This window comes from Danio aesculapii, chromosome 5 (assembly GCF_903798145.1).
Source record: "Danio aesculapii chromosome 5, fDanAes4.1, whole genome shotgun sequence".
Classification (NCBI taxonomy): domain Eukaryota; kingdom Metazoa; phylum Chordata; class Actinopteri; order Cypriniformes; family Danionidae; genus Danio; species Danio aesculapii.
In genome coordinates, this window is record NC_079439.1 from 23,560,603 (window position 1) to 23,583,179 (window position 22,577).

General features: G+C 38.0%; 2 protein-coding genes across 2 annotated transcripts in view; one reads left to right on the forward strand and one right to left on the reverse strand.

Annotated features, from left to right (window-relative positions):
- Positions 1–223: 223 nt before the first annotated feature.
- Positions 224–7,803, reverse strand: gpr83 (G protein-coupled receptor 83). The gene is made up of 4 exons (XM_056457622.1): positions 7,360–7,803; positions 6,544–6,669; positions 4,168–4,301; positions 224–1,147 (listed from the first exon to the last, which is right to left on the reverse strand). The coding sequence occupies exons 1-4, from the start codon at positions 7,675–7,677 to the stop codon at positions 670–672; spliced, it is 1,056 nt and encodes a 351-aa protein (XP_056313597.1). The 5' UTR covers positions 7,678–7,803; the 3' UTR covers positions 224–669.
- rpl36a (ribosomal protein L36A) overlaps positions 5,986–22,577 on the forward strand; it is a 168,102-nt gene continuing 151,510 nt past the window's right edge. The window contains exon 1 of the mRNA XM_056457624.1: positions 5,986–5,990. Coding sequence (XP_056313599.1) covers positions 5,989–5,990 — 2 coding nt within the window. The 5' untranslated portion in view covers positions 5,986–5,988. The remainder of the gene's footprint in view (positions 5,991–22,577) is intronic.

Below are 22,577 nucleotides of genomic sequence, written 5' to 3' on the forward strand. Positions count from 1 at the left end.
TTGATCAGGACTGAGGTTGATTAACAGATTTATGCAAAAAAAATGACAACAATATTTATCTGATGCATTTTTACAGCAGTTTAATTCAGTGGATGTTGTCATCCCTAACATAACAAAAGGGTAGTAAATTTGCCCAGAGTGTATTGTTGAGTTTTTTAAAAGATTCAAAGCATTGTCTCAAAATGTGTGTCTAAATAAGATATGTCACCAAAAATAAAAAAGGTTTGATATTTTGAGCTTTTTTTATTCTCACATTATGAGATGGATGTTGCTATGCACAAAACCACTTTAAAGGCTAGTGGTGTGTGATCCTCGGTTGTGTATGATGCCTGGGGTTTTAAAGTCTATTGAGATTTAAAGTTTTTTTTCGCCATTTGAAAAATACTTGTTTTTCTTGAAATACAGAAAAGTTTCATTTGTGCACTGTGTATTATTTAAGTCATCTCCTCCATGGCAACACAGTGATTTGTTTTGGGAGATGTATGTGTCATTTTTGCAGAGATTATATGAAAGCCGTGGGAGGGATATATAGATATATATGAGAAATCACTTGTGGGGTATGAGAGATGAGCTGCTACAGCATTTCACATGTGAATTTCCACTTTAAAAAAACCTAAACAATATAATTCTGAAAGAGAAAAAGGGAACATCAGAATCTTGTGTGCTTCTTTAGGATTGCTGGATGGCATTGCCTTTGGCTATACGTCCAATCAAAGGCAGAGCTCGGAGTTCTGCTCGAAAGCTGTGATTGAGCCAGCAGTATATAAAAGGGTTATAGCAGGTAGAGCTCATGGCCAGCCAGTGGAAAGTAAAATACACAGCATTGTTAGCCTGGATTACTTTACTTGACAGCAGCACGATGTAGCAGTTTAGAGGAAACCAGCAGACGGCAAACACGGCCACCACTGCAATCAGCATCTTCAAAGTGGTTTTCTTCCTCCTGCGCTGAGCGGCTGACTGAGCCAGTGTAACGTCACCAACAGCATTCTGGAACCAAACCTTCTTGGCCACCACAAGATATGATATGGAGATAATCGCTAAAGGCAATACGTAGAGGAGGACAAATGAGGCAAGATCCAGATACTTCCAGAAGAGATCGGAGGGATGAGGAAAACTGGGCCAGCAAACCATCCGCACTCTGTTATTGCTGGAAGAGATAAGAACAGAAGTCATCTAAAGGGATCGTTCGTGCAAAATGAAAACGCTGTGATGCTTCATGTCATTTCCAACAAACACTGTAAGATATTTCTCAAAACACAAATTAAGTTATTTGTAATTAAGTCTGAGAGGTTTTTGTCCTTACATTAACTATGAAGGCAAACATGAAATATACAAAAGGTTATAAAGGATATATTATGCAAGTACTTTGACGAGTCCCAGTCAGTCTTATGCAGAGCACTTAGCAAGTTTTTTTGCTTCTTTTTTTTATTTGCAGTATAAGTAAGGGAACATACACATCAAAAAGAAATGTAGCAGCCAGTGCTCATGTTAGAAGGTCAAGTATTGATGAAAAAAAGTATTTCTCTGGCTGTTTTTTCGAAAATGGCTAAATATTCAGCTGTGCGGGTTGAGTTAGGCAAGTCAGTAAAGGTGAAAGTCTTTGAAAGTCATTTTGTGCAGCTTTGATTCATCGTTCAACTGCAGAGTGCAATCATAAGGAGGACACACAAGTATAAAGTGAATTTAGGTAAAGGTGTAGAGCCTGACGATGGCTTTATAGGCCAGGGGTTCCCAAACTTTTCAGCCCTGACCCCCCTGAAGGTGGCTATAAATACAAAAACATTGCACACACAACTTTATGCCTATATAAACATGAGCATATTGAAAACACAAAAATGCAACAATAACCATATATATATTTTTATACTCATTTATTAATTTAATTTTAATATATGGGGTGACACGGTGGGGTAGAGGGTAGCGCTGTTGCCTCACAGCAAGAAGGTCACTGGTTCAAGTCCTGGCTGAGCCAGTTGGCATTTCTGTGTGGAGTTTACATGTTTCCCCGTGTTTGTGTGGATTTCCTCCGGGTGCTCCGGTTTCCACCACAGTCCAAAGACATGTGGTATAGATTAATTAAATAAGCTAAATTGGCTGGTTTCCCAGTGCTGGGTTGTTTTTATTTTAATATTAACCTCAAATATCTTATTTTTAAAGTATTAGAGTGCCATAAAGGTTGTCAGAAAGTATAACCTGGCCCCATAAAATCTTCTGCAGCTGACAGTATTGCTGTGTGGATAAATCTAAACACCCCAGGATTTTTATTTGTATGTTGTTGTTGTGGTCATTTCTTTAATCTAACTATCTTCTGTGGTTTATGAATAAAATATGGTAATTCTAATAGTTCAATTAAGTTTTGGAAATCACCAAGCGACCCCTCGTCACTGACCTGCGAACTACTGCTATAGGCAAACATGCAAGGTGCTGTTGAGGTGTGACATGATCCTTTTAGATTGTTAAAGACGAAGACCAACAAAGTTAATAACTTAAACGTGCAGCAAGGGTCCATGTTTTTAATTTAGAACATTTTAGGATCTCAGTTTTGTATACTTAGGCTTTCAATGGATAGACAGTACAGTAATATTTTAATTTTAAAGGGGTGGTCCAATACGATATTATAATTTAAACTTTAGATTTTGTGTAATGAAGCTGTGTGAACATACAACATCTTTAAATGTAAGATGCTCAAAGTTCAATGCTGAGGGAGCGTTGAATTTTACAGAGTTAGCTTAGCAAAGTCTAGATTGGACGAAGTTTGAGAAACTACAAAAAATGTATCCGGGTTAATGATGTCATAAACCCTTCAGCTTACAACCCAGGAAACATGCAGGAAAGGGGCGTGGTCACAGAAGCATTGTAACATTAGTAGCAGAGAAAAGTAAATGCCGTCCAATGCTGCTATTTCCACAGAGCTTGTTCTGTTTCAGTATTTGGGCTTCCTAAGGACATGACACAAAGACAGAAGTGCTGACAATTTAATTTTAATTATGTTCCAGAGCATTACATAAAAGATTTAGCTCTAGCATTTGACATAGGACAGCTTCCAGAATCTCTCCCAGTTCAGTGCTGGATTCGGCCAAAAATTTCTCAAAGAAGGAGCAGCTTCAATAATAAAAAAGCAGCTGTGGATTGTAAGCCACAACCTGTAAGTATTTTTATTTGATCTATTACATGCATAGTATCTAGCATTAACGGTATGTTGTAGCAAGGACGTAAACAAGGATGTAAACAACAGGAAATGTTGTTTGGCACCATTAAAAACTAACAATGGCACCGTAACAATTTGGCTACAGTACAAACAAATTTATTCGTCAAATCCTTGTAAACACCCATAATCTTCACCCACTGTGTGCAATCTCTCCCAATGTGGACACTTTCTGTTCGTTATACATTTGAAATAATTAACTTGAGTTAATAAGTTAGATAAGTTAAACATCTTACTAGAGTGGTGTTTGCATGGGTTATTCCTAAGTTCCTTATTTTCTGTTTGATTCAGGCTCAGACTGATATGGCTATGATGTTTTCTGGTGATGTGGAGCAGATTCGCGAATCACAACACATTAAGTTTGCTGACCAAGAGCTTGCTTAGGCCTTCAGAGGAAAGAGGAAATATGACAGTCGTTTCATGCAGCTGAGTAGTAGAATAAAATTAAGGTAAGCTATTAAGGTAAGATTTTTTTAATAACAAATAAATCACGACCACACATTGTTTTTTACCCCAGAAACATAACCAAGCTTTAAAAAAAACTCTGCACCACCGCTTTAAAGTAAAACCAAAGTCCATATGGTTTTGAAATGAACTGAGAACAAATTAATGAAATTCCATTTCATTTTTGGTTGAACTTTAAAATCATATTATTTTTTGGAGAAACATTTCTGAGATTACAATCATGGGTTTAATATAACAGAAAGCTTCACTAGGCATAAAACTTATCTCCCGGAGGCCCTTATCTCTCTCCATTCAGGCATGAATGCAGACACTTCCAGTGACTAGAAGGCATCCTGGTGTCCTGCTTTTTTAAAATTTATCTGTGGTTTCTTGTGCCCTACACTGTAAATATGTCTCATCTTAACAATAATATTTCCACTTTAAATTCCATCCAATGACAAAAAAATGTCCTTTTTACGTGATTTTAATTGTCAGTAAGAAGAAAAGACCGTGCATACCCAAATTCAAAGCGCAGCAGTTTTTGGTAGATGGCGTGAGGTAGAGAGAAGCAGGAGCCCATGACCCAGATGACGCCGATCCAGGCAATGCCCTGAAGCCGAGACATCCGCTGCTTCATTGGATGCATCACTACCTGATGGACAGCAACAAAGCACTGGTCATAAATGTGCATTGGTTTTGTTAGGGCTTTTCAAACGTCAAACTTTTATACCTGAGAAAAGGAACACTTAACACTGATTTTTATCAGTTATAAACTTCCCTCCACTGTTATAAAACTCCACTCCAAAGCTGATGCAGTGTTAACCCTGGATTGAGGTGTCAAACGTGTGTAGCGTGAAAGGATGCCGTGTTAGAATGTTAATGCTTATCAACCACCAGCCAATCACATGCCTCATATTCATGTGCTGGGTGTTAACTGTTGCAATTTGAATGCAAGCAGATTCTAAAAATTAAGTACTTGAAATTTTACAGCCAATTTAGTTTATTCAATTCACCTGTAACGCATGACTTTGGATATTGGGGGAAACCAGAGCACCCGGAGGAAACCCACGCAAACAGGGGAGAACATGCAAACTCCACACAGAAATGCCAGCTGGCCTAGCCAGGACTCCAACCAGTGACCTTCTTGCTGTGAGGCAACTGTGCTAACCACTGAGCCACCGTGTCGCATACTTGAAATTTGATTATATTAAATTTGAAAGTACACAGATTACAGCTACTTTTTTATTGATTACATAATTGCATTTTATATTTATATTCATGAAATTGTGTCTTCGTCATTTCTAGTGGTATTTACTAATTATAGGTTCTGAAATCAGACAATCTATTATTGCAAATTATCTAAATTACCTAGGATACTACAATAAGGTTGTATTTGTTGGATCAAACCATTTATTTCAAAGCGTAAAATGTTTGAACCCACCACTGGGAAACATCCATACACACAGTCATACACTACGGTCAGTTTTAGCATACCCAATTCACCTGTACCACATGTTTTTGGACTTGTGGGGGAAACCGGAGTGCCTGGAGGAAACCCACGCAAACACGGGGAGAACATGCAAACTCCACACAGAAATGCCAACTGACCCAGCCGAGGCTCGAACCAGCAACCTTCTTGCTGTGAGGCAAATGTGCTATCCACTGTGCCACCGCGTCGCCCAAAATTTGAAGTTAATATGTCAATAATTTTCTAACACATTTGTGTTAAAGTCACATAAAAATCAAACAAAATATAAGTTTTTAGTGTTATATTTTTACATTATTTTAATTTCTTCTTATATTACTGACCAATTTTTTATATACTAAAACACTGGACAATAATTGGACACTCAAATCACTTTACACATTTTTGTGGTAATTTCTTTATCCACCACCTGTGTGCAGCATCCACCTGGATGACACGACGGCAGCCATGTTGCGCCAGACCACACACCATACCAGCTGATTGGTGCAAAGGAGACAGACTGATGAAGCCAATTATGATATGAGGATATTTAGGAGGCCATGATAAACAGATGCCAGCGGGCAAATTTGGCCAGGATGCAGGGGGTTAAACCCCTACTCTTTTTCGAAGGACATCCTGGGTTTGGTTGGGTTTAACGATCACAGAGAGTCAAGACCTTGGTTTAACGTCTCATCTGAAAGACAGCGCTCACTGAGCTCCTCATCAATATACTGGGGCGTTAGGACCCACACAGACCCCAGGTTGAGCACCCCCTGCTGGCCACACTAACACCACTTCCGGCAGCTAGCTTTCCTATGTGGTCTTTCATCCAGGTACTGACTGGGTGCAGCCCTGCTTAGGTCAGTGGGCAACTATGTGAAAGTTGCAGAGAGCTAGTGAGAGTTGCAGAGAGCTAGATTTGTTCTAATGGAAATCAAAATGTAGTCAGATTACATTGTTTAGATTTTGCTTTCGAAGCTGTAATTTGTGATCAGAATTGATCATTTCTAAGTAATCTACCAAGCATGGCATGCATTGTTTTAACAGGCATTTCAGCATGTAGGAGGAAAATATGAATAGTGAAATAGAGTGAAAAAGAGATACAATAATGTTTCCCTTTAGAATTAAATTCTAATCAGGATTAACGTGTTAGTATGTTTTGCAGTTTATGCAATGTTATGCAATTTGGTCCAGTGTTCCTCCAATTAATCACACTGACACTGCAAATTAAAAGATAAATCATGGTTTATGAGTTAACAGAACATCAGTGTATGAATGCATAATTGTTATTCGTTAGCTGGGTAAATAATGAGGAATGCAAATGTGAAACAGTGAATCCATTTAGCAGGTGTTTACAATGACCCTGTGAAATTTTACTCAGCCTAAAGGTTTCATTGATAAAATTCTACAAACGTCTGAGAACACTTACCTGGTGTCTGTCAATGGCAATGGCGACCAGTGTGAGAACAGAGACATGGACAGAACAATACTGTGCAAAGCGGCTCACATGGCACATCGCCTTCCCAAACACCCATGTGCTGTAAACAAACCGAACCTAAGAAGACACATATGTATTCAGATGGCTGTGCATCCAGATGCATGAATTGAATTGAAGAGTGTGCACATGCACACCCCCACACACGTTCGCCGAGGGATGAATCATGCTTCTGCTCCCTGTTGTCTTTACTGAATAGTTCAAAATAAAAGATAGAGAACACACACACCAGAGAATGTGTGCAGGAGAGCCCCTCTTATTTTCTAATAGTTTAATTAGATACATGTATTAATAGACTGCTTTATTTAATAACTACTGTGGTTAAGTGAAAAAGTATGTCCATAAAACCTGCTTTAAAATTAGATCTTAAACTCATTTTTATTAAAATTGTGCATTAAAGACTAAGTGATGTAAATGATTAAAATACTTGAAGCAGGAATGAACATGTGTGTGAATGTGTTAATAATGATATTTTCAAAAACAGTCACAGGGTGTTAGAGGGGTCATTTTGATGGTCTGACAAATTATGTGGATTATTTGCGAGTGTTTTGAATAAAAAACATCGTCAACAATAATAATAATTACTTTTAAAAGAACAACTGAGTGTGTTCATCATAAAAGACTTTTGTCTATTTGAATGTCATAAAAACCAACCAGAGTAAATCTATAATAATAATATTTTAACAGATACAGTATCGATATGTTGCTTTCTTAATGATAAGAGAATAAGTGAGCTCGTGTAAAACTTACCAGAGTAAAAGGCGTGTTGAGGAGAGTTATGAGAATGTCAGCAATGGCTAAATTCATAATGAACAAACTTGTCACTGAGTGCATCCGTTTATTCTTAATAACAACGTGACAAACAACCACGTTTCCGAAAAGCGAGATGATGATGATAACGGAATACGCGACGATGAGCAGCGCTCTGATGGTCGGTCTGTGGGATTCAGACTCGTAATTCGATCCTCTGTCGTACATCGAGTCCAGGGAGAAATTAAAAAACGTGGAAAAATTCTGCAAGATGTAAAACTGCGAGAATAAATCCACAGTGGTGTTTCTGAACGTCATCGTGCCAGGATTCTCCAGAGCAGGTGCAGTGTGGATAGCGCAGCTCGATCAGGTCCACTTTTGGACACAGTTCGGCGTGTTTGAGTCAGGCTGTATCGAGCGCGGCGTCAAGTGGATCGGATTGGACGATGGCCACAGTTATTATGCGTCTCAACCCCTGGCATTACTATAATAATCACAGTTTTCTCACTAAGAACTGCCACATCTCTCTCTCTCTCTCTCTCTCTCTCTCTCTCTCTCTCTCTCTCTCTCTCTCTCTCTCACACACACACACACACACATACAAACATGTTTGAACAGCTGTATTTGTAAGGGGGTTTTCTTGGACTTTCATTGCTTTTATACAGAGATAAAAAATTATTTTCATCCACTAACCCTACCCCCAATCATAACCCTTCAAGAAACCTTTTTATATAATTTTTACATGTTCATTATTTGAAACCCACAAAAAAACAACAACAGATTTTATATTGTATATATGACAGGTAATCGGTGGAGTGCTCTCCACAAGGGAGGGCCCTGCCACGAGGGAACTGCTGCTGGCAATCTCAACATAGCCCCCCTCTAGAAGCAGCTTCCAGATGCTCCAACAATGAACATGTCCCGGAGGGAGAAGCAAAGATGGGTAAACAGGGATGAAGGACCAGGTCCTTGTAGCGGAAGGGGGACCTGCAACATGGGGGAAGAGAGCGAGCTTGGGTCAGGAGACATGGACATGGCAATCATTGCATACTCGCCAGAGTCGCAGGATTAGCATGAGAAGCTGCAGGCCGGGCGAATGTTGCAATGGATGACCTATACTTGCAAGAGCTGCTGGATCCAAGTGAAAACCTACAAGAAGCCTGTGCATTGACCAATAAACAAGGCTCCAGACCAATGGGAGTGAGTGCTGGAGCAGCCAGGCCATGGGAGTACCATTTGTTTGTTTGTTTGTTTGACTTAATTAATCCCCAAAGGGAAATTCACATTTCACAGCAGAACTCCCCATACTAAAAATAGATAAAATAAGTTACATATGTATAAAAACAATAATAAAATTACATTTATGCAACACACCTTAGTTCCAAAAACAACAGGTAAACACTTGTCCATATCTAATAACTATTTCAATTCACCACAATTCATTTAGTATGACTTGGGTTATACAATTTGATTACTGTAGATAAAAATTACTTCCTGTATCTTTCTCTGTAACACCGGAATTGAATTAATCTTGCACTAAAAGAACATGCACACACTCGGACTGTATCAAGAAGGGGATGATTATCTTGGTTCATCATATTGACAAATTTGTCCAGCATTCGATCATGTGCAATCTCTTCTATTTTGGGCGCACACCCCACAACAGAACCTGGCAATCAAGCTTGTTGTTTAGATAAACACCCAGGTACCTATATGATGAATTAAAATCAATTTCTGACTCAATTTGGGAGCCATGGACAAAAACACAGGTAAACCCAGCATCGAAACTGTGATGTCATGAGTGACAAAACCCATTGGCAGGTCTTGCTGTATAATGCATATTAATGGTCCTCATCCATGATACCCAACAAAATGTGGAATCCCACAGTTCAATCCAGCCCGCTCTTTAAGATCTCAAAACTCAGGGCTTCTGGTAGTACCTAGAATAGCAAAGTCAAGTAAAGGTGGTCGAGCCTTCTCATTTATGGCTCCTAAACTCTGGAATAGCCTTCCTGATATTGTCCGAGGCTCAGGCACACTCTCGCAGTTCAAAACTAGTTTAAAGACCCATCTCTTTAGTAAAGCACACACTCAATGCATCACACAACGGTATGATGCATGAATGTGCTCCACGCAGGTTTTTGCATCTTGTTTATATACACGATGAACAGAAGCTACGCTAATTATTCTATTTATCCTCTATTTTCACCTGGGGATCCTCATCCCGAGGCTCATCAAGAGACTATGCAGCGCCACTCATTCGATCCAAGACCCGTGACTACATGATCCCAAGGTTTCCATAATCCTGGACCAGGCCGCATCCTGAGCAGCTGCTGTGGTGGTCATGGAGGAGAAGAGAGCATGAGACTGATTCCTATGACACTCCGGGACAGACGAGTCTCGCTGACATCCAGCTTTTCCAGCGCCTTGACTGCAGCTCTGCACAAGATGTTTGGCCATAGGAGAAATGGTCGTGCCCAACTGAGCCTGGTTTCTCTTGAGGTTTTTTATATCTTCACTTTTGCCAGTTGGTAAAGTTTTTTCCCCGCCGCTGTCGCCACTGGCTTGCATACTTCGGGACCTGTAGAGCTGCGCATCTATGGATTTGCTCTTCAGTGTTTGGACTCTCAGCAGTGAATATTAAACCAAACTGAACTGAACTTAAACTCTGAAAACTGGACTGACACAGTATCAATTTACTATAATCATCTATGTGACGATGCTTTGACACAATCTACATTGTAAAAGCACCATAAAAATAAATGTGAATTGAATTGAATATAATCCTACAATGTTTAGTGAGATCGTCCAACAGAATGCTTCATCATCGACATGAAACTTTATCAAGACATACCTTGTCCATAAGAGTAAGATTTGCAAGGGAAATAGAGTCCTTGACATAGTCCTCATTGGTTTTGTTTCCCACCTGCAGAAATATAATCTATACCACTGAATTTGCGTTATGTATGGTGATTTCGGCTGGATAGGAAAGTTTATTAGAGGTTCTTGTTTTGAAACAGGCAGGGGTTGAACACCAGCAAAGCCGAAACAAGAGATAATCCAAAGTGTAATTTTAATTACAGGCCTAGGGGGTCAGGACAGACATAACAGGTCAGGACAGGTAGCAAACAATCAAAAACGCAATAAACAGTCCAGAGTTCAAAAATACAGAGAAGGCAAAGACAATATAACTCTTTGAATTGGAGCAACAGCAACAAGACTCAACACTGATATGTGTGTGTGAGTGGGTTATATATATATATATATATATATATATATATATATATATATATATATATATATATATATATATATATATATATATATATATATATATATATATATAGTAAATGAGTATCAGCTGGATCTGGTGATTAGTGCAATGCATTGTGGGATTTGTAGTCTCGGACGCTGACACATGAAATAGGTGGAGTGCTCTCCAGCAGGCCACACAAGTTTAAACTATAAGAAACTCATATATTTTTATGCACAAAAGGAAAAGTACACTTAGAATTCATCTCTTTCTGAAAAGAATACGTTATTGTAATGAGTGATTTGTGATTAAATGCCTATTTCAAGTATTTACTTTCTGTATACTGTATATTTACTTTATTACCTGAGCTGGTCCATTGTAGCAAAGAAGACAGCTCTGAAATAAATAATCATTATTGTATTGTTTGCAGTTGTGACCAAGGCAACCACACATTTTTTTTCATATAGCCACGGGCTCAATTTCTTTAAAGTGAAAAATCCATATCTTTGTGACAGCCTACATTTAGCAGTCTGACTCATGTTATATTTATTTTTAAAAATGAAAAAGTCAGTCAAACCAACATTGGAAAAGATGCTCAAATCAATAATAATCCAATGCCCAAAGTAAAATGTTAAATGTAATGTTGAATGCTGGGTGCAATTGTGGCTTAATAATTACAGAGTCATGGGAAAATAATGAACAGTGCTCTCGAATGACTGAGGAGCCCTTGAGCAAGGCATCTAACCTCCAATTGTATCCTGCGGGTGCTGCAGCAAATGGTATACAATGTGTGTGTGCAACTGAATGGGCGTCATGCAAAAGACAAATTCTTTTTGTCACCAGCTGAGGGAGGGTCACTATACAATGTTTGGCCTTCACATCAATCACTATAGAGAGAATAAAATGTCATTTTTGTTCATATCGTTTGTATTGTCTTGAAAGGCATGAAGGCTTGTGAAGTATATACATTCATGGGGCCTGGTTTTGGATTATACATATCTATTTGTTGCTGTATGAATTCCATAGTAATTTTTGAATCGACTGATTTTTCTATTGGAAGTTATTTTAGGCACGAGGTGAAGAATGGGAAATATACACTCATCTGTCACTTTATTAGGTAAACCTTACTAGTACTGAGTTGGACCCCCTTTTGCCTTCAGAACTAACTTAATCCTTCAGGGCATAGATTCAACAAGGTAGTGGAAATATTCCTCTAATATTTTGGTCCATATTGACATACTAGCATCACGCAGTTGCTGCAGATTTGTTGACTGCACATCCATGATGCAAATCTCCCGTACCACCACGTACCAAAAGTGCTCTATTGGATTGAGAGCTGGTGATTGTGGAGGCCATTTGAGTACAGTGAACTCATTGTCATATTTAAGAAAGCAGCCTGACATGATACGCGCTTTACTTCCAGCATTATCCTGCTGGAAGTAGTCATCAGAAGATGAGTACACTGTGTTCATAAAGGGATGGACATGGTCAGCAATAATACTCAGATAGGCTGTGGCATTGACACAATGCTCAGTTGCTACTAATGGGCCCAAAGTGTGCCAAGAAAATATGCCCAACACCATTACACCACCACCAAGAGCCTAAAATGTTCATACAACTCAGGATGGATCAATGCTTTCAAGTTGTTGATGCCAAATTCTGACCCTACTATCCAAATGTCGCAGCAGAAATCGAGACTCATCAGACGTTTTTCTAATCCTCTATTGTCTAATTTTGGTGAGCCTGTGCGAATTGTAGCCTCAGTTTCCTGTTCTTAGCTGACAGGAGTGGCACCCGGTGTGGTCTTTTGCTGCTGTAGCCAATCCGCCTCAAGGTTGGACGTGTTGAGTTACTGTTGTCTTTCTATCAGCTCGAACCAGTCTGGCCATTCTCCTTTAACTCTGGCATCATCAAGGCATTTGCGCCCACAGAAATGCAGCTCATTGGATATTTTCCCATTTTTGCACCATTCTCTGTAAACCCTAGAGATGATTGTATGTGGAAATTCCAGTAGATCAGCAGTTTCAGAAATACTCCAGCCCATCTGGAACCAATAACCATGCCACATTCAAAGTCATTTAAATCACCTTTCTTCTCCATTCTGATGTTCGGTTTGAACTGCAGCAGATCATCTTGACCATGTCTTCATGCCTAAATGCATTGAGTTGCTGCCATGTGATTGGCTGATTAGAAATTTGGGTTAACGTTGGACAGGTGTACCTAATAAATTAGCTGTGAGTGTAGCTTTGAAAAAGAAATTAGTTTTTGAAAGTGGAAATTAACAAACTTGATCTTGGAAAAGAAGATGGTAAAGTAAGAGCAGTTGCACCATTTGATAGTCTTAGGCTTGGAAAGAATACTTTGGAATTTTCATTTCTTTTAGGTAAATGAGATTACAGAAGTAAGAAATAATACAGCCATGTAAAGCAAAAACTATATTGTTGAGCTTGGTCAAACATACAATGTGTATTTACTGAGCCTCCATGTGAAACTCAGAACAAAGACATGGTGAATAGGGGAATTTCTGAAAGAGGATTTCATGCCAAAGCTCAGTGAAATTATACAACAATTGGGGTTTAATTCAAGATCAATAGAAGGGGAGAAACTGTTTGAATATGTGGCACTGTTGGGAAAATTGGCTCATGATTATAATTATGGAGAAAAAGTGACAGAAATGCTTTGAGAGAGACTTGGATGTGGCATAATGATGACAGTTTTCAATGTCCTGTATACTCTTGGCAGAGACGGATTCAGCATTTGAAAAGGCATTGAAATATTGAAAGAAATGGCTTCAGCAATTGATACAGCCTATAAAGATGTTAAATATATGCAAGCTCAATGCACTGAAGGTGTATACGAGGTCAGAAATGCAAAGTCAAAGAATGGCATGTTACAGATGCAAAAGTGTGCAACACTGGCTAAAGAATGTACAATTGTTAGTGTGAAATGTCAGAAATTTGATTAAAAACAAGGACTTAATAAAGTATGGAGAAGAATAACTTCTGGAGAAAAACTTTTTAAGAGGAGGATAACAGATAAGCAAGAATGGAGGATGGATAGTGCATTCTGTGAGTAGAGATAAAAGAGGAATAGATCTGTATCTGACCAAGAAGTTCTTTTTACAGTATACTTACTCCCAGGGCCATTTATATCGAAGTTATATTTAGTCGCACCATTTTTTTTACAAGGTGGGTTGTTAGCCCAATGCTCAACCCCCAGGACATACACACATACACTACAGAAAATTTAGCTTACCCAATTCACCTTTTGCACATGTCTTTGGCCTTGTAGGGAAGTCCACATGTAAACTCCACACAGAAATGCTAACTGACCTAGTCGGGGCTCAAACCAGGGACCTTCTTGCTGTGAGGTGACAGTGCGACCCACTGCACCATCATGCTGCTCCCTTTTTACAGTATAGTGCACATAGAGATTTCAAAATAGCTCCCCTGACATTGGAAATTATTGAAGAAATTATTGAATTTACCTGAAGTAAAAGCCTATTTAAAAACTTATACTGGCCAAATCTATTGGTGATTGGTTCTACAACGTGAAATTAAAGAGTCCCCTTGGTAAAGGGGCCACTTCTGAAATACAAGGCTTGTTTCCCCAACACCATTGTTATTATTATTGTTATTTTTATTTTAAAGTTGCCAGCCACTGCCAGCAGTTTAATGATTTTTAATTCAAATAATTTTTTTCTATTATCATGTGCTCATGTTTTTTCACCAATCGAATGAAGATACTGTAGGCTTCCTTAAAAATACACAATGTGTATTGTATTGTGTAAAATGTGTGTTTTTTAAGATATTATACAAGGTTGGAATTAAATATATCAAATGCAGGCCATCAAATGCATGGCCAATTGTATCAACAATAAAATCAGGCACTGAACAGGAACAAAGAGATACAGATATGACCTTGCTTAAGAGAGTGGAAATTTTCTCATATGCATGTAGACCCGTTTTTATGTTTGACTCATGTCAGTGGCAAGCCAAACACTTAATTGTATGCTACATTTTTCTGATATATTCTGAATTTGACCTACCAGGAATTTGTTTTCACATATTTGAGTTATGTTTACTCTACCAGAGAAATTTACCAAAGATTGATAAGAATAGCCACAAACCTCCATCTCCTGTAATATTTCAGATTGCTTCCACAGGGCAAGTGGTCTCTCACTGAATGCTCATTGCTGACTTTTCTTGACAGGTTACATCATCCATCAGTGGAATATAGTAGCGTACATCACTCTAATTGCTACACATCAACCTATTTGTCAGAAAATCCATGATAGTTCAAGAAAAGGCTGAGCATTTGTGAAAATGACGTGACTTCAGCAGCTTACGAAGTACCTCAAACCGATAATAAACATGTAGACATGTACTACTCACACGTACTACTGTACTACTCACACGGGTGAATAAAAACTCATCTATTCTGTGTTTACACATTTTTGCTCGTGGTGCTTTTGTGAATAGGCAAATTTAAAACTCTGAGTTTTTATATTAAATTGTATTATACACTGCCTGATGAAAGTGTTGTTGGCTATCCAAGTTTTAGAAACAACAAATAACTTGACTTCTAGTTGATCATTTGGTATCAGAAGTGGCTTATACGAAAGGCAAAGGCTTCTAGATTACATTTATTTTGCCAAAATAAAATAAAATCATGCCTTGATTTTTAATTATTTAATTAGGACAGTAAGGTCTGACTTTGCTTAGACAAAGTCTTGTCACGTAACAGAAATTTACAGTATACAATATAAAGTCATGGTGCCATGGAAAAAGAATTAATATTGTGTATGACTCCCATGAGCTTGGAGGACTGCATCCATACATCTCTGCAATGACTCAAATAACTTATTAATAAAGTCATCTGGAATTGCAAAGAAAGCATTCTTGCAGGACTCCCAGAGTTAATCAAGATTCTTTGAATTCATCTTCAATGCCTCCTTCATTTTGCACCAGACATGCTCAATAATGTTCATGTCTGGTGACTGGGCTGGCCAATCCTGGAGCACCTTGACCTTCTTTGCTTTCAGGAACTTTGATGTGAAGGCTGAGGTATGAGAAGGAGCGCTATTCTGCTGAAGAATTTGCCCTCTCCTGTAGTTTGTAATATAATAGGCAGCACAAATGTCTTAATACCTCAGGCTGTTGATGTTGCCATAAACTCAGCAGATCTCTCTGTTTTTTTTTTTTTCTTCACTTTCGCCAATTGGTGAAGTTTTTTTTTCCTCGCCACTGTCGCCACTAGCTTGCATGGTTTGGGATCTGTAGAGCTGTAGATTTGCTCTTCAGTGTTTGGACTCTCAGTAGTGACTATTAAACCGCACTGAACTGAGCTAAACTGAACTGAACTTAAACTCTGAAAATTGCACTGACACTGTTTCTATTTACTATGATCTTTTATGTGAAGCTGCTTTGACACAATCTACATTGTAAAAGCTCTATACAAATAAAGGTGAATTTAATTTAATTGAATCTCTCGCATGCCCCCATACTGAATGTAAACCCAAACCATGATTTTTCCTTCACTAAACTTGACTGATTTCTATTTGTGATGATTGGGATGCAGTTCAACAGATGATTCATCAGAAAAATCTACCTTCTGCCACTTTTCCAAATGATCTACTAGAAGTCAAATTATTATTTGTTGCTTTTACAACTGAGACTTTTGTCAGGTAGTGTATGTCTGCATGTTTTATCTGTATTTGTAAACACTTGAATGCATGGACAATTACATTATAATTAACAATATAATTGTATTTTTTTTTTTTTTGCATGTACTCAAGGTTCCTTTCTGTTATCCACTGCAATGTATTGTCACTGACGAAATTAATGGATCTGCTTAGGAGACCAGTCAGTTTTAAAGAGTAAGAAAATAGCCAATGCATTTTGGTGAGTGGAATCTGCATACCAGGCTACTCCTTCACTGCTGGGTGTAATGTATGTGCTTGGTTGACTCCAACCACAAGGTGGAGTATGGTACCACTGTTATGGGTTCTCCTAGTGTAGAACAAGTGTGTGTGCTGGGAGAATAAACAGCTAAATAGTTACAGCAGACTGTCTCTAAGTCTGTTCATCAAAGATTACATGACATTACATGGTGTCAGAAGTCAAAAATGGAGCAGTTAAAGCCTCCAAATAGTCTGAGCTTTGATGGAAATCTGGCAGAAAACTGGCGATAGTGGATTCAAAAGTTTGATCTCTATATGATCGCAACGGGCATTGCTGAGAAGAGTAAGAAGGTAAAATGTGCAATGTTCCTTCATGTTGCTGGAGACAAAGTGATAAAGGTGTTTAATGCGATGGTTTTTGATGAAGGTGTGATACGATGGGCTAAAAGACATGTTCAGAGACTATTGTGAGCCCCGGAAGAGCATTACGTATTTGAGACATGTATACTTTACCAGCGTTCAAGGACAAAATGAAACAATTGATGCATATGTGACAGACCTAAAGAACAAAACGAAGGACTGTGAGTTTGTGCAACTAACTGATGAGCTGATAAAAGACTGCATAGTCTGTGGCATAATAAATGATGCTGTGAGAGCTAGGCTGCTCAGGGAGACAGATTTAGATCTGACAAAAGCTGTGGACATCTGTCGAGTAAGTGAAGAAATGCAAAATCATATGAAAGCACTGCATTAGGAAGCAGATGTGGCAATGCACAAGATAAAAGTTATCAAAGTAAAGAAAGCAGCTGATTGACAGAAAGAGAGTGACAAAGAGAAAGGTAAATGTAAAAGGTGTGGCTGCGTTCATGAACCAAAGAAGTGTCCAGCATATGGGAAAATATGCAATCAATGCAAATTAAAGAATCACTTCAGTCGCGTGTGCAGATCACTGAAACATCAGTTCAAGCCCTGAAAAACAGAGAGAAAGGTGCATGGATTGATCAAGCAGAAGAAGCTGATGTCATGCTTATGGGAAGTATAGAAATCAGATCAAGTGAGCCAGCAGGAGAAAAGATTCAGCTTTGAAAAACTGAAGATGTTTGTCAGCGAAGCTCCAGTGCTTAAGTATTTTGATGTGGAAAGGATGTAACATTATCCATTTAAGCAAGCTGTGGCTTATGGCTCCAGAGCGATGACTGACTGTCAGAGAAGATACGCACAGATCGAAAAGGAACTTTTAGCTATTGTGTATGGATGTGAGAAGTTCAAACAATATGTTTATAGAAAAAAAGTGCATGTGGAAACAGACCACAAACCGCTAGAAACTGTGTTTAAGAAATCACTCCAGAAGGCTTCACCGAGACTCCAGAGGATGCTAATGAGTCTTCGAACGTATGATCTGTGTGTCAGCTGCAAGCCTGGAAAAAAGCTCTACGTTGCAGACACAATGAGTCAAGCTTACCTGGAGGAGAAAATAGAACCACTCCTGGAGGATGAACTACACGTGCATCTGCTTGCAGCTCAACTACCATTCACTGAAGAAAAACTGAACATATTCAGAGCACAAACAGTAGCAGATGAAGAACTGCAGATGGTCATAGAAAGGGTCCAAGAAGGATAGCCAGCAGAAATAAGACATGTACCAGCAGAAATCTGAAAATATTGGACTTTCAGAGAGGAACTTACAGTACATGTGTTAATGGGCTACTTTTACAGAACACACAACTTGTTGTTCCACACAGCCGGAGAGCAGACATGTTGGCGAAAGTCCATGAAGCTCATCTTGGAGTGGTCAAATGTAAATAAAGGGGAAGAGACATTAAATTCTGGCCTAATATGGCTAAAGAGATTGAAGAGGTTGTGTTAACGTGTGCTGTTTATAACACATTCAGGAGGTGTAACACAAAAGAGCCGCTCATTTGCCATGACATTCCAGAGAGAGCCTGGGTCAAGGTTGGAGTAGATCTGTTTCACTATGAGCAAAATGATTAGCTGCTGTACTCAAAATACCCTGAAATTGCTAAACTCACTGGTACAACCAGCCGACAAGTAATAACAGCCCTCAAATCAGTGTTTGCAAGACATGGAATCCCAGATGAAGTTGTGTCTGACAATGGTCCACAATTTGGCAGTGCTGAGAGATGGGAGTGTTTATATACCACATCTAGCCCTGGATACCCCTAGTCTAATGGACAAAGTTAGCGAGCAATACAGACAGTAAAGAGCTTACTGGAAAAAGCACAAGAGAGCCAGAGGGATCCATATATTGCTTTATTAGAATATAGGAACTCATTGGATGGAGTGAAACTTTCCCCTGCCCAACTGCTCATGGGTTGAAGACTGAGAGCCAGACTGCCAACATCAGCACAGCTACTAAAGAAACAGCTGTTTGATAATGTGCACCTCAGCATCAAACAGAGGCAGCTGAAACAGAAGCAGTTCTTTGACCGAGGAGCAAAACGGCTACCACTGCTTATGGAAGGAGAGAAAGTAAGAGTAAGTGTCGAAGATAACTGGCAACCAGCAGTCGTCGTGAGAGAACATATTAACCCTAGGTCAATCATAATTCAGACAGAAGATGGAAACACCTACAGGTGTTTCAACCAGAGAACTGACCTTTCCACCTCAACGGTCTGAAGACGTGAGCGATTATTAACCGTTGACCAGCACAGCTACAGAGACAGAAAGGATACTTGCACCATCACAAGTGCGAAACCCGGTGGCATCGCCAATAAAAGGAATAGTACCACCAAATGTGAGTTGTGAGAAAACAGTCAAGATTTGGCAGGCTGATTGGACCACCAAAACAGTATTATCTGTGACTCTCATTAGTTATGTTGTAGAGTAGTTAGACAGTGTTCAGGTGTTAAGTTGAGATATCTACTTATTTGTAAAGTAATTTTTCAGCTGGAAGTAGGAGGAAGTTAAATAATATTAGAAAATAGATTACTATCAATAGTAGGTCAAAGTATTGATTCACTGGACTATAAACTCAGTTTAGAAAAAACTGTATTGTTAAGTATAAAGTAAATGTTAAGTTTGTTATAGGGCTGTGCGATAACATGATATTTGATCATGGACAATAAAAATTACTGCACGATCCACTTTTTCAGAAAAATCGTTGTATCGCAATATAAGCAGGGTTCGTACAGGTGCTGGAAAATACTTGATTTTTAATATAGTGTTTTCAATAAATTGCAGGGCTCGAAATTCATTCACCGGATGCGCAGATTTAGGATACATTCACGTAAAATGCATATTTTCACCTAAAACGCCAAACGCAGCTCTCAGGAACAGTTTAAAACAGTCGTCATGTCATCTTGCTGCAGTAAACAAAGTAAAAAAAATATGTGATTGTATAGGCTGCTTTCGCTGTACTTCGTGACAAAAAAAGAATATTGATGTAGTTCTGTGTCCATGATGGAACTTGCAGGTGTATAGACTTGTCCCTCATGCCTCATTTCTGTCATCTAAGGTAAGCCAGCTGTGGGCACACGAGCGATACACTGATTTAAATATGTCTTAAGATAATACCATGTAGGCACATTAAAACATAGTTTAAAAACTTTTACAACAACCGTAAAGCAAAACAAAACAAAATGTATTTCCCACGTAAAAAACTATCCAAAAGGCACGCAGGTCTATGTGTTTTCGCGTATTTGTATTTAATTATAATATATAGCGGGGATTATAATATAATAAACCGAGAGAGTAAATCTTTGTCATGGCGCATATTTCTGAAAATAAGCTTGAAAAGTTAGCAGGACTGCTGTGCTGACGTCACAGGCGTCTGTTTATAGCCTGATGTTAGCTTTTCAATTCTTGCATTCACATTTAAGACCCAAAAGTAATAAAAGTTGTATTTTTGTGTGAGGATTAGTCGGTTGGACAGAACGTGTAAGTGTAATAAACTGTGTTTGAACACAGAGCTTATTATTTGCAATATTCGAAAAGCCTATGGGAAAATCCTATGGGGATTTTATAGAGGGAACCAGTTTTATACTAGCAGCCGAATCGCCTACGAGGTGACGTCATAGTTCCTCCACTCTATTAAGATAACGTTTGCAAATATTAGGTTTTTTATGTTTGGCCTAATTCTGAATAAGCTAGTTATTATTTATGCACTATATTTTTTCAGTGCAGTTTTATTTTTGGACTGTTTTATTTTTATTCATTTTTTCCAAACTCAACATTTTAAAGGGCACTTCCTTGCCCTTGATTATTTGTCATTTATATATAGGTTATATAGAATGTCAAGACTACTTACAGAGAGGTGATACATTTTCAACCATTAAACATGTTTTCCTTTAACCCCTTAACTTTGACAGGTGGGACATTTGCATAAAGTTACAACAGTACCTTAATTAGTCCTAACCTAAAGTAATATAAAGTAAATAAATAAAATAATAAAAAAATAATAAAAAGTAATATTTGTAAAAGCTTGCAAACTGTGGTTTCCATATTTGGTGACTGATTTTCAAAACAGTTGACATAGGAACAGTTCATTAATTTGCAGCAAGAATATTCTCGGGCTGTGTGGCAAGGATTTAATTTGTTACATGAGTTTTGAATAGCAATGCAAATGAAATATCATGAACGACTGGTCATGAAAGTTTGGTACTACACCCAAACAAAATCTGACTGTAAGCTATTTTTTGAGACATCAACTTTAGGTAGAAAGAGACCAAAAGATACTTCATCCAATAACTGAACCTTTTTTATTTATTTATTTAGCTTTTTTTAGCATCTCAATAAATTTAGGTTGAAATGTCATATTGTGTTTGTTTAAAATGGCATAATGGATTTAATTGTGAAAAAGTACATACAGTATATATAAACGTAATTTACCCTGGTTGTTATGTGCTGGAAAAGCATAAAAATGCATCTTGAAAGTGCTTGAAAAGTGCTGGAATTTGAAGTTGGAAAAGGTGTAAGAACTCTGTATATAGCAGGGCTCAAAAATGAAAAGAAAAAAAAAAAAACATTCGGTTCGCTCCGAGCAGAGAAATAGAATAAAAACAGAGAAAAAAATACCGGTTAATAACGTTATTTTATTACAAAGTATTGCAGGGCTCCAGAGTGCCCTGATTTCTTAATGGTGCAGCTAAAAAATATATATTCGAGGGATAAAATTAAATGAATTTTCGATAAATATTGTTAATGAAATATTTATAATATAAACTTGCTTTTGGTTATATATATATTAAAATGAGCGCTTACCTCATTTTACTGTGATCATGATGCGGATCATATTGCATATTCGTTTATTTTTTGAGTAGCCTTGTAAATAATGTATTTTATTAATGGATTGTTTATAATGACTAAGCTATTAAATACTGTAATTCTCCGAATGGAAAATGCTTGGGTGGTTTAATAATAAATCATATAATTCAAAACTTTATCTATCATGTTTATGATCTGCCCCTCACCCTTTAATATTACAGATCGATTTATCAGATGTTTTGTCATAAGAGAAATATTAACCAAAGGATTTTCTTTATGGAGACCCATCTAAAAACAATCGACAATCAATAATTCATTTTGTATAAATACACGTTTCAATAGCAATCACCGAAACATACCTTTGTACATGAAAGAGCAGGTTTTCGGTAACCTTTAAGACAAGCATCAGAAACGACTCTTGCTTTTGACGTCTGCTTCGCGGGCATTTCAAGTTGTATGCCTCACTATCGCATTTGTACACATGATTTAAATGAATGCTTTTTATCTCCCAAATTCATATACCCTAATAAAGAGAACGATAAAATAATGTTATTTATTAACCGTAAATGTTTCTGTTCATAACGACTAAAGTTGATCTTGTTTTCATTTTCTTGTGTCTGTTCATGCAAAATGTCATTTATTTCCGTTTTTCGTTTCCGTTCCTTGAACTGGTTCAGAGCCCTGATTAAACTATTCTTAAACATACACGGTAAGAGTATATGTTTATATGGGGACATTAGTTTGGTTGTATTGTACCTTTGTAATTTGCAAAATAGTCTTAAAAAAACAACTTGAAAAAGAATCGGGATAAAAATCGTGAATCGAGATTTCCCCAGAAAA

Excerpts from the sequence above, each read along its gene's own strand:
- gpr83 (XM_056457622.1), bottom strand. The coding sequence starts at position 7,677 with ATGACGTTCAGAAACACCACTGTGGATTTATTCTCGCAGTTTTACATC. Across the intron at positions 4,302-6,543 it reads TTGCCATTGACAGACACCAG|GTAGTGATGCATCCAATGAA; the intron begins GTAAGTGTTCTC and ends GCTGTCCATCAG. Across the intron at positions 1,148-4,167 it reads CTGCTGCGCTTTGAATTTGG|CAATAACAGAGTGCGGATGG; the intron begins GTATGCACGGTC and ends TATCTCTTCCAG.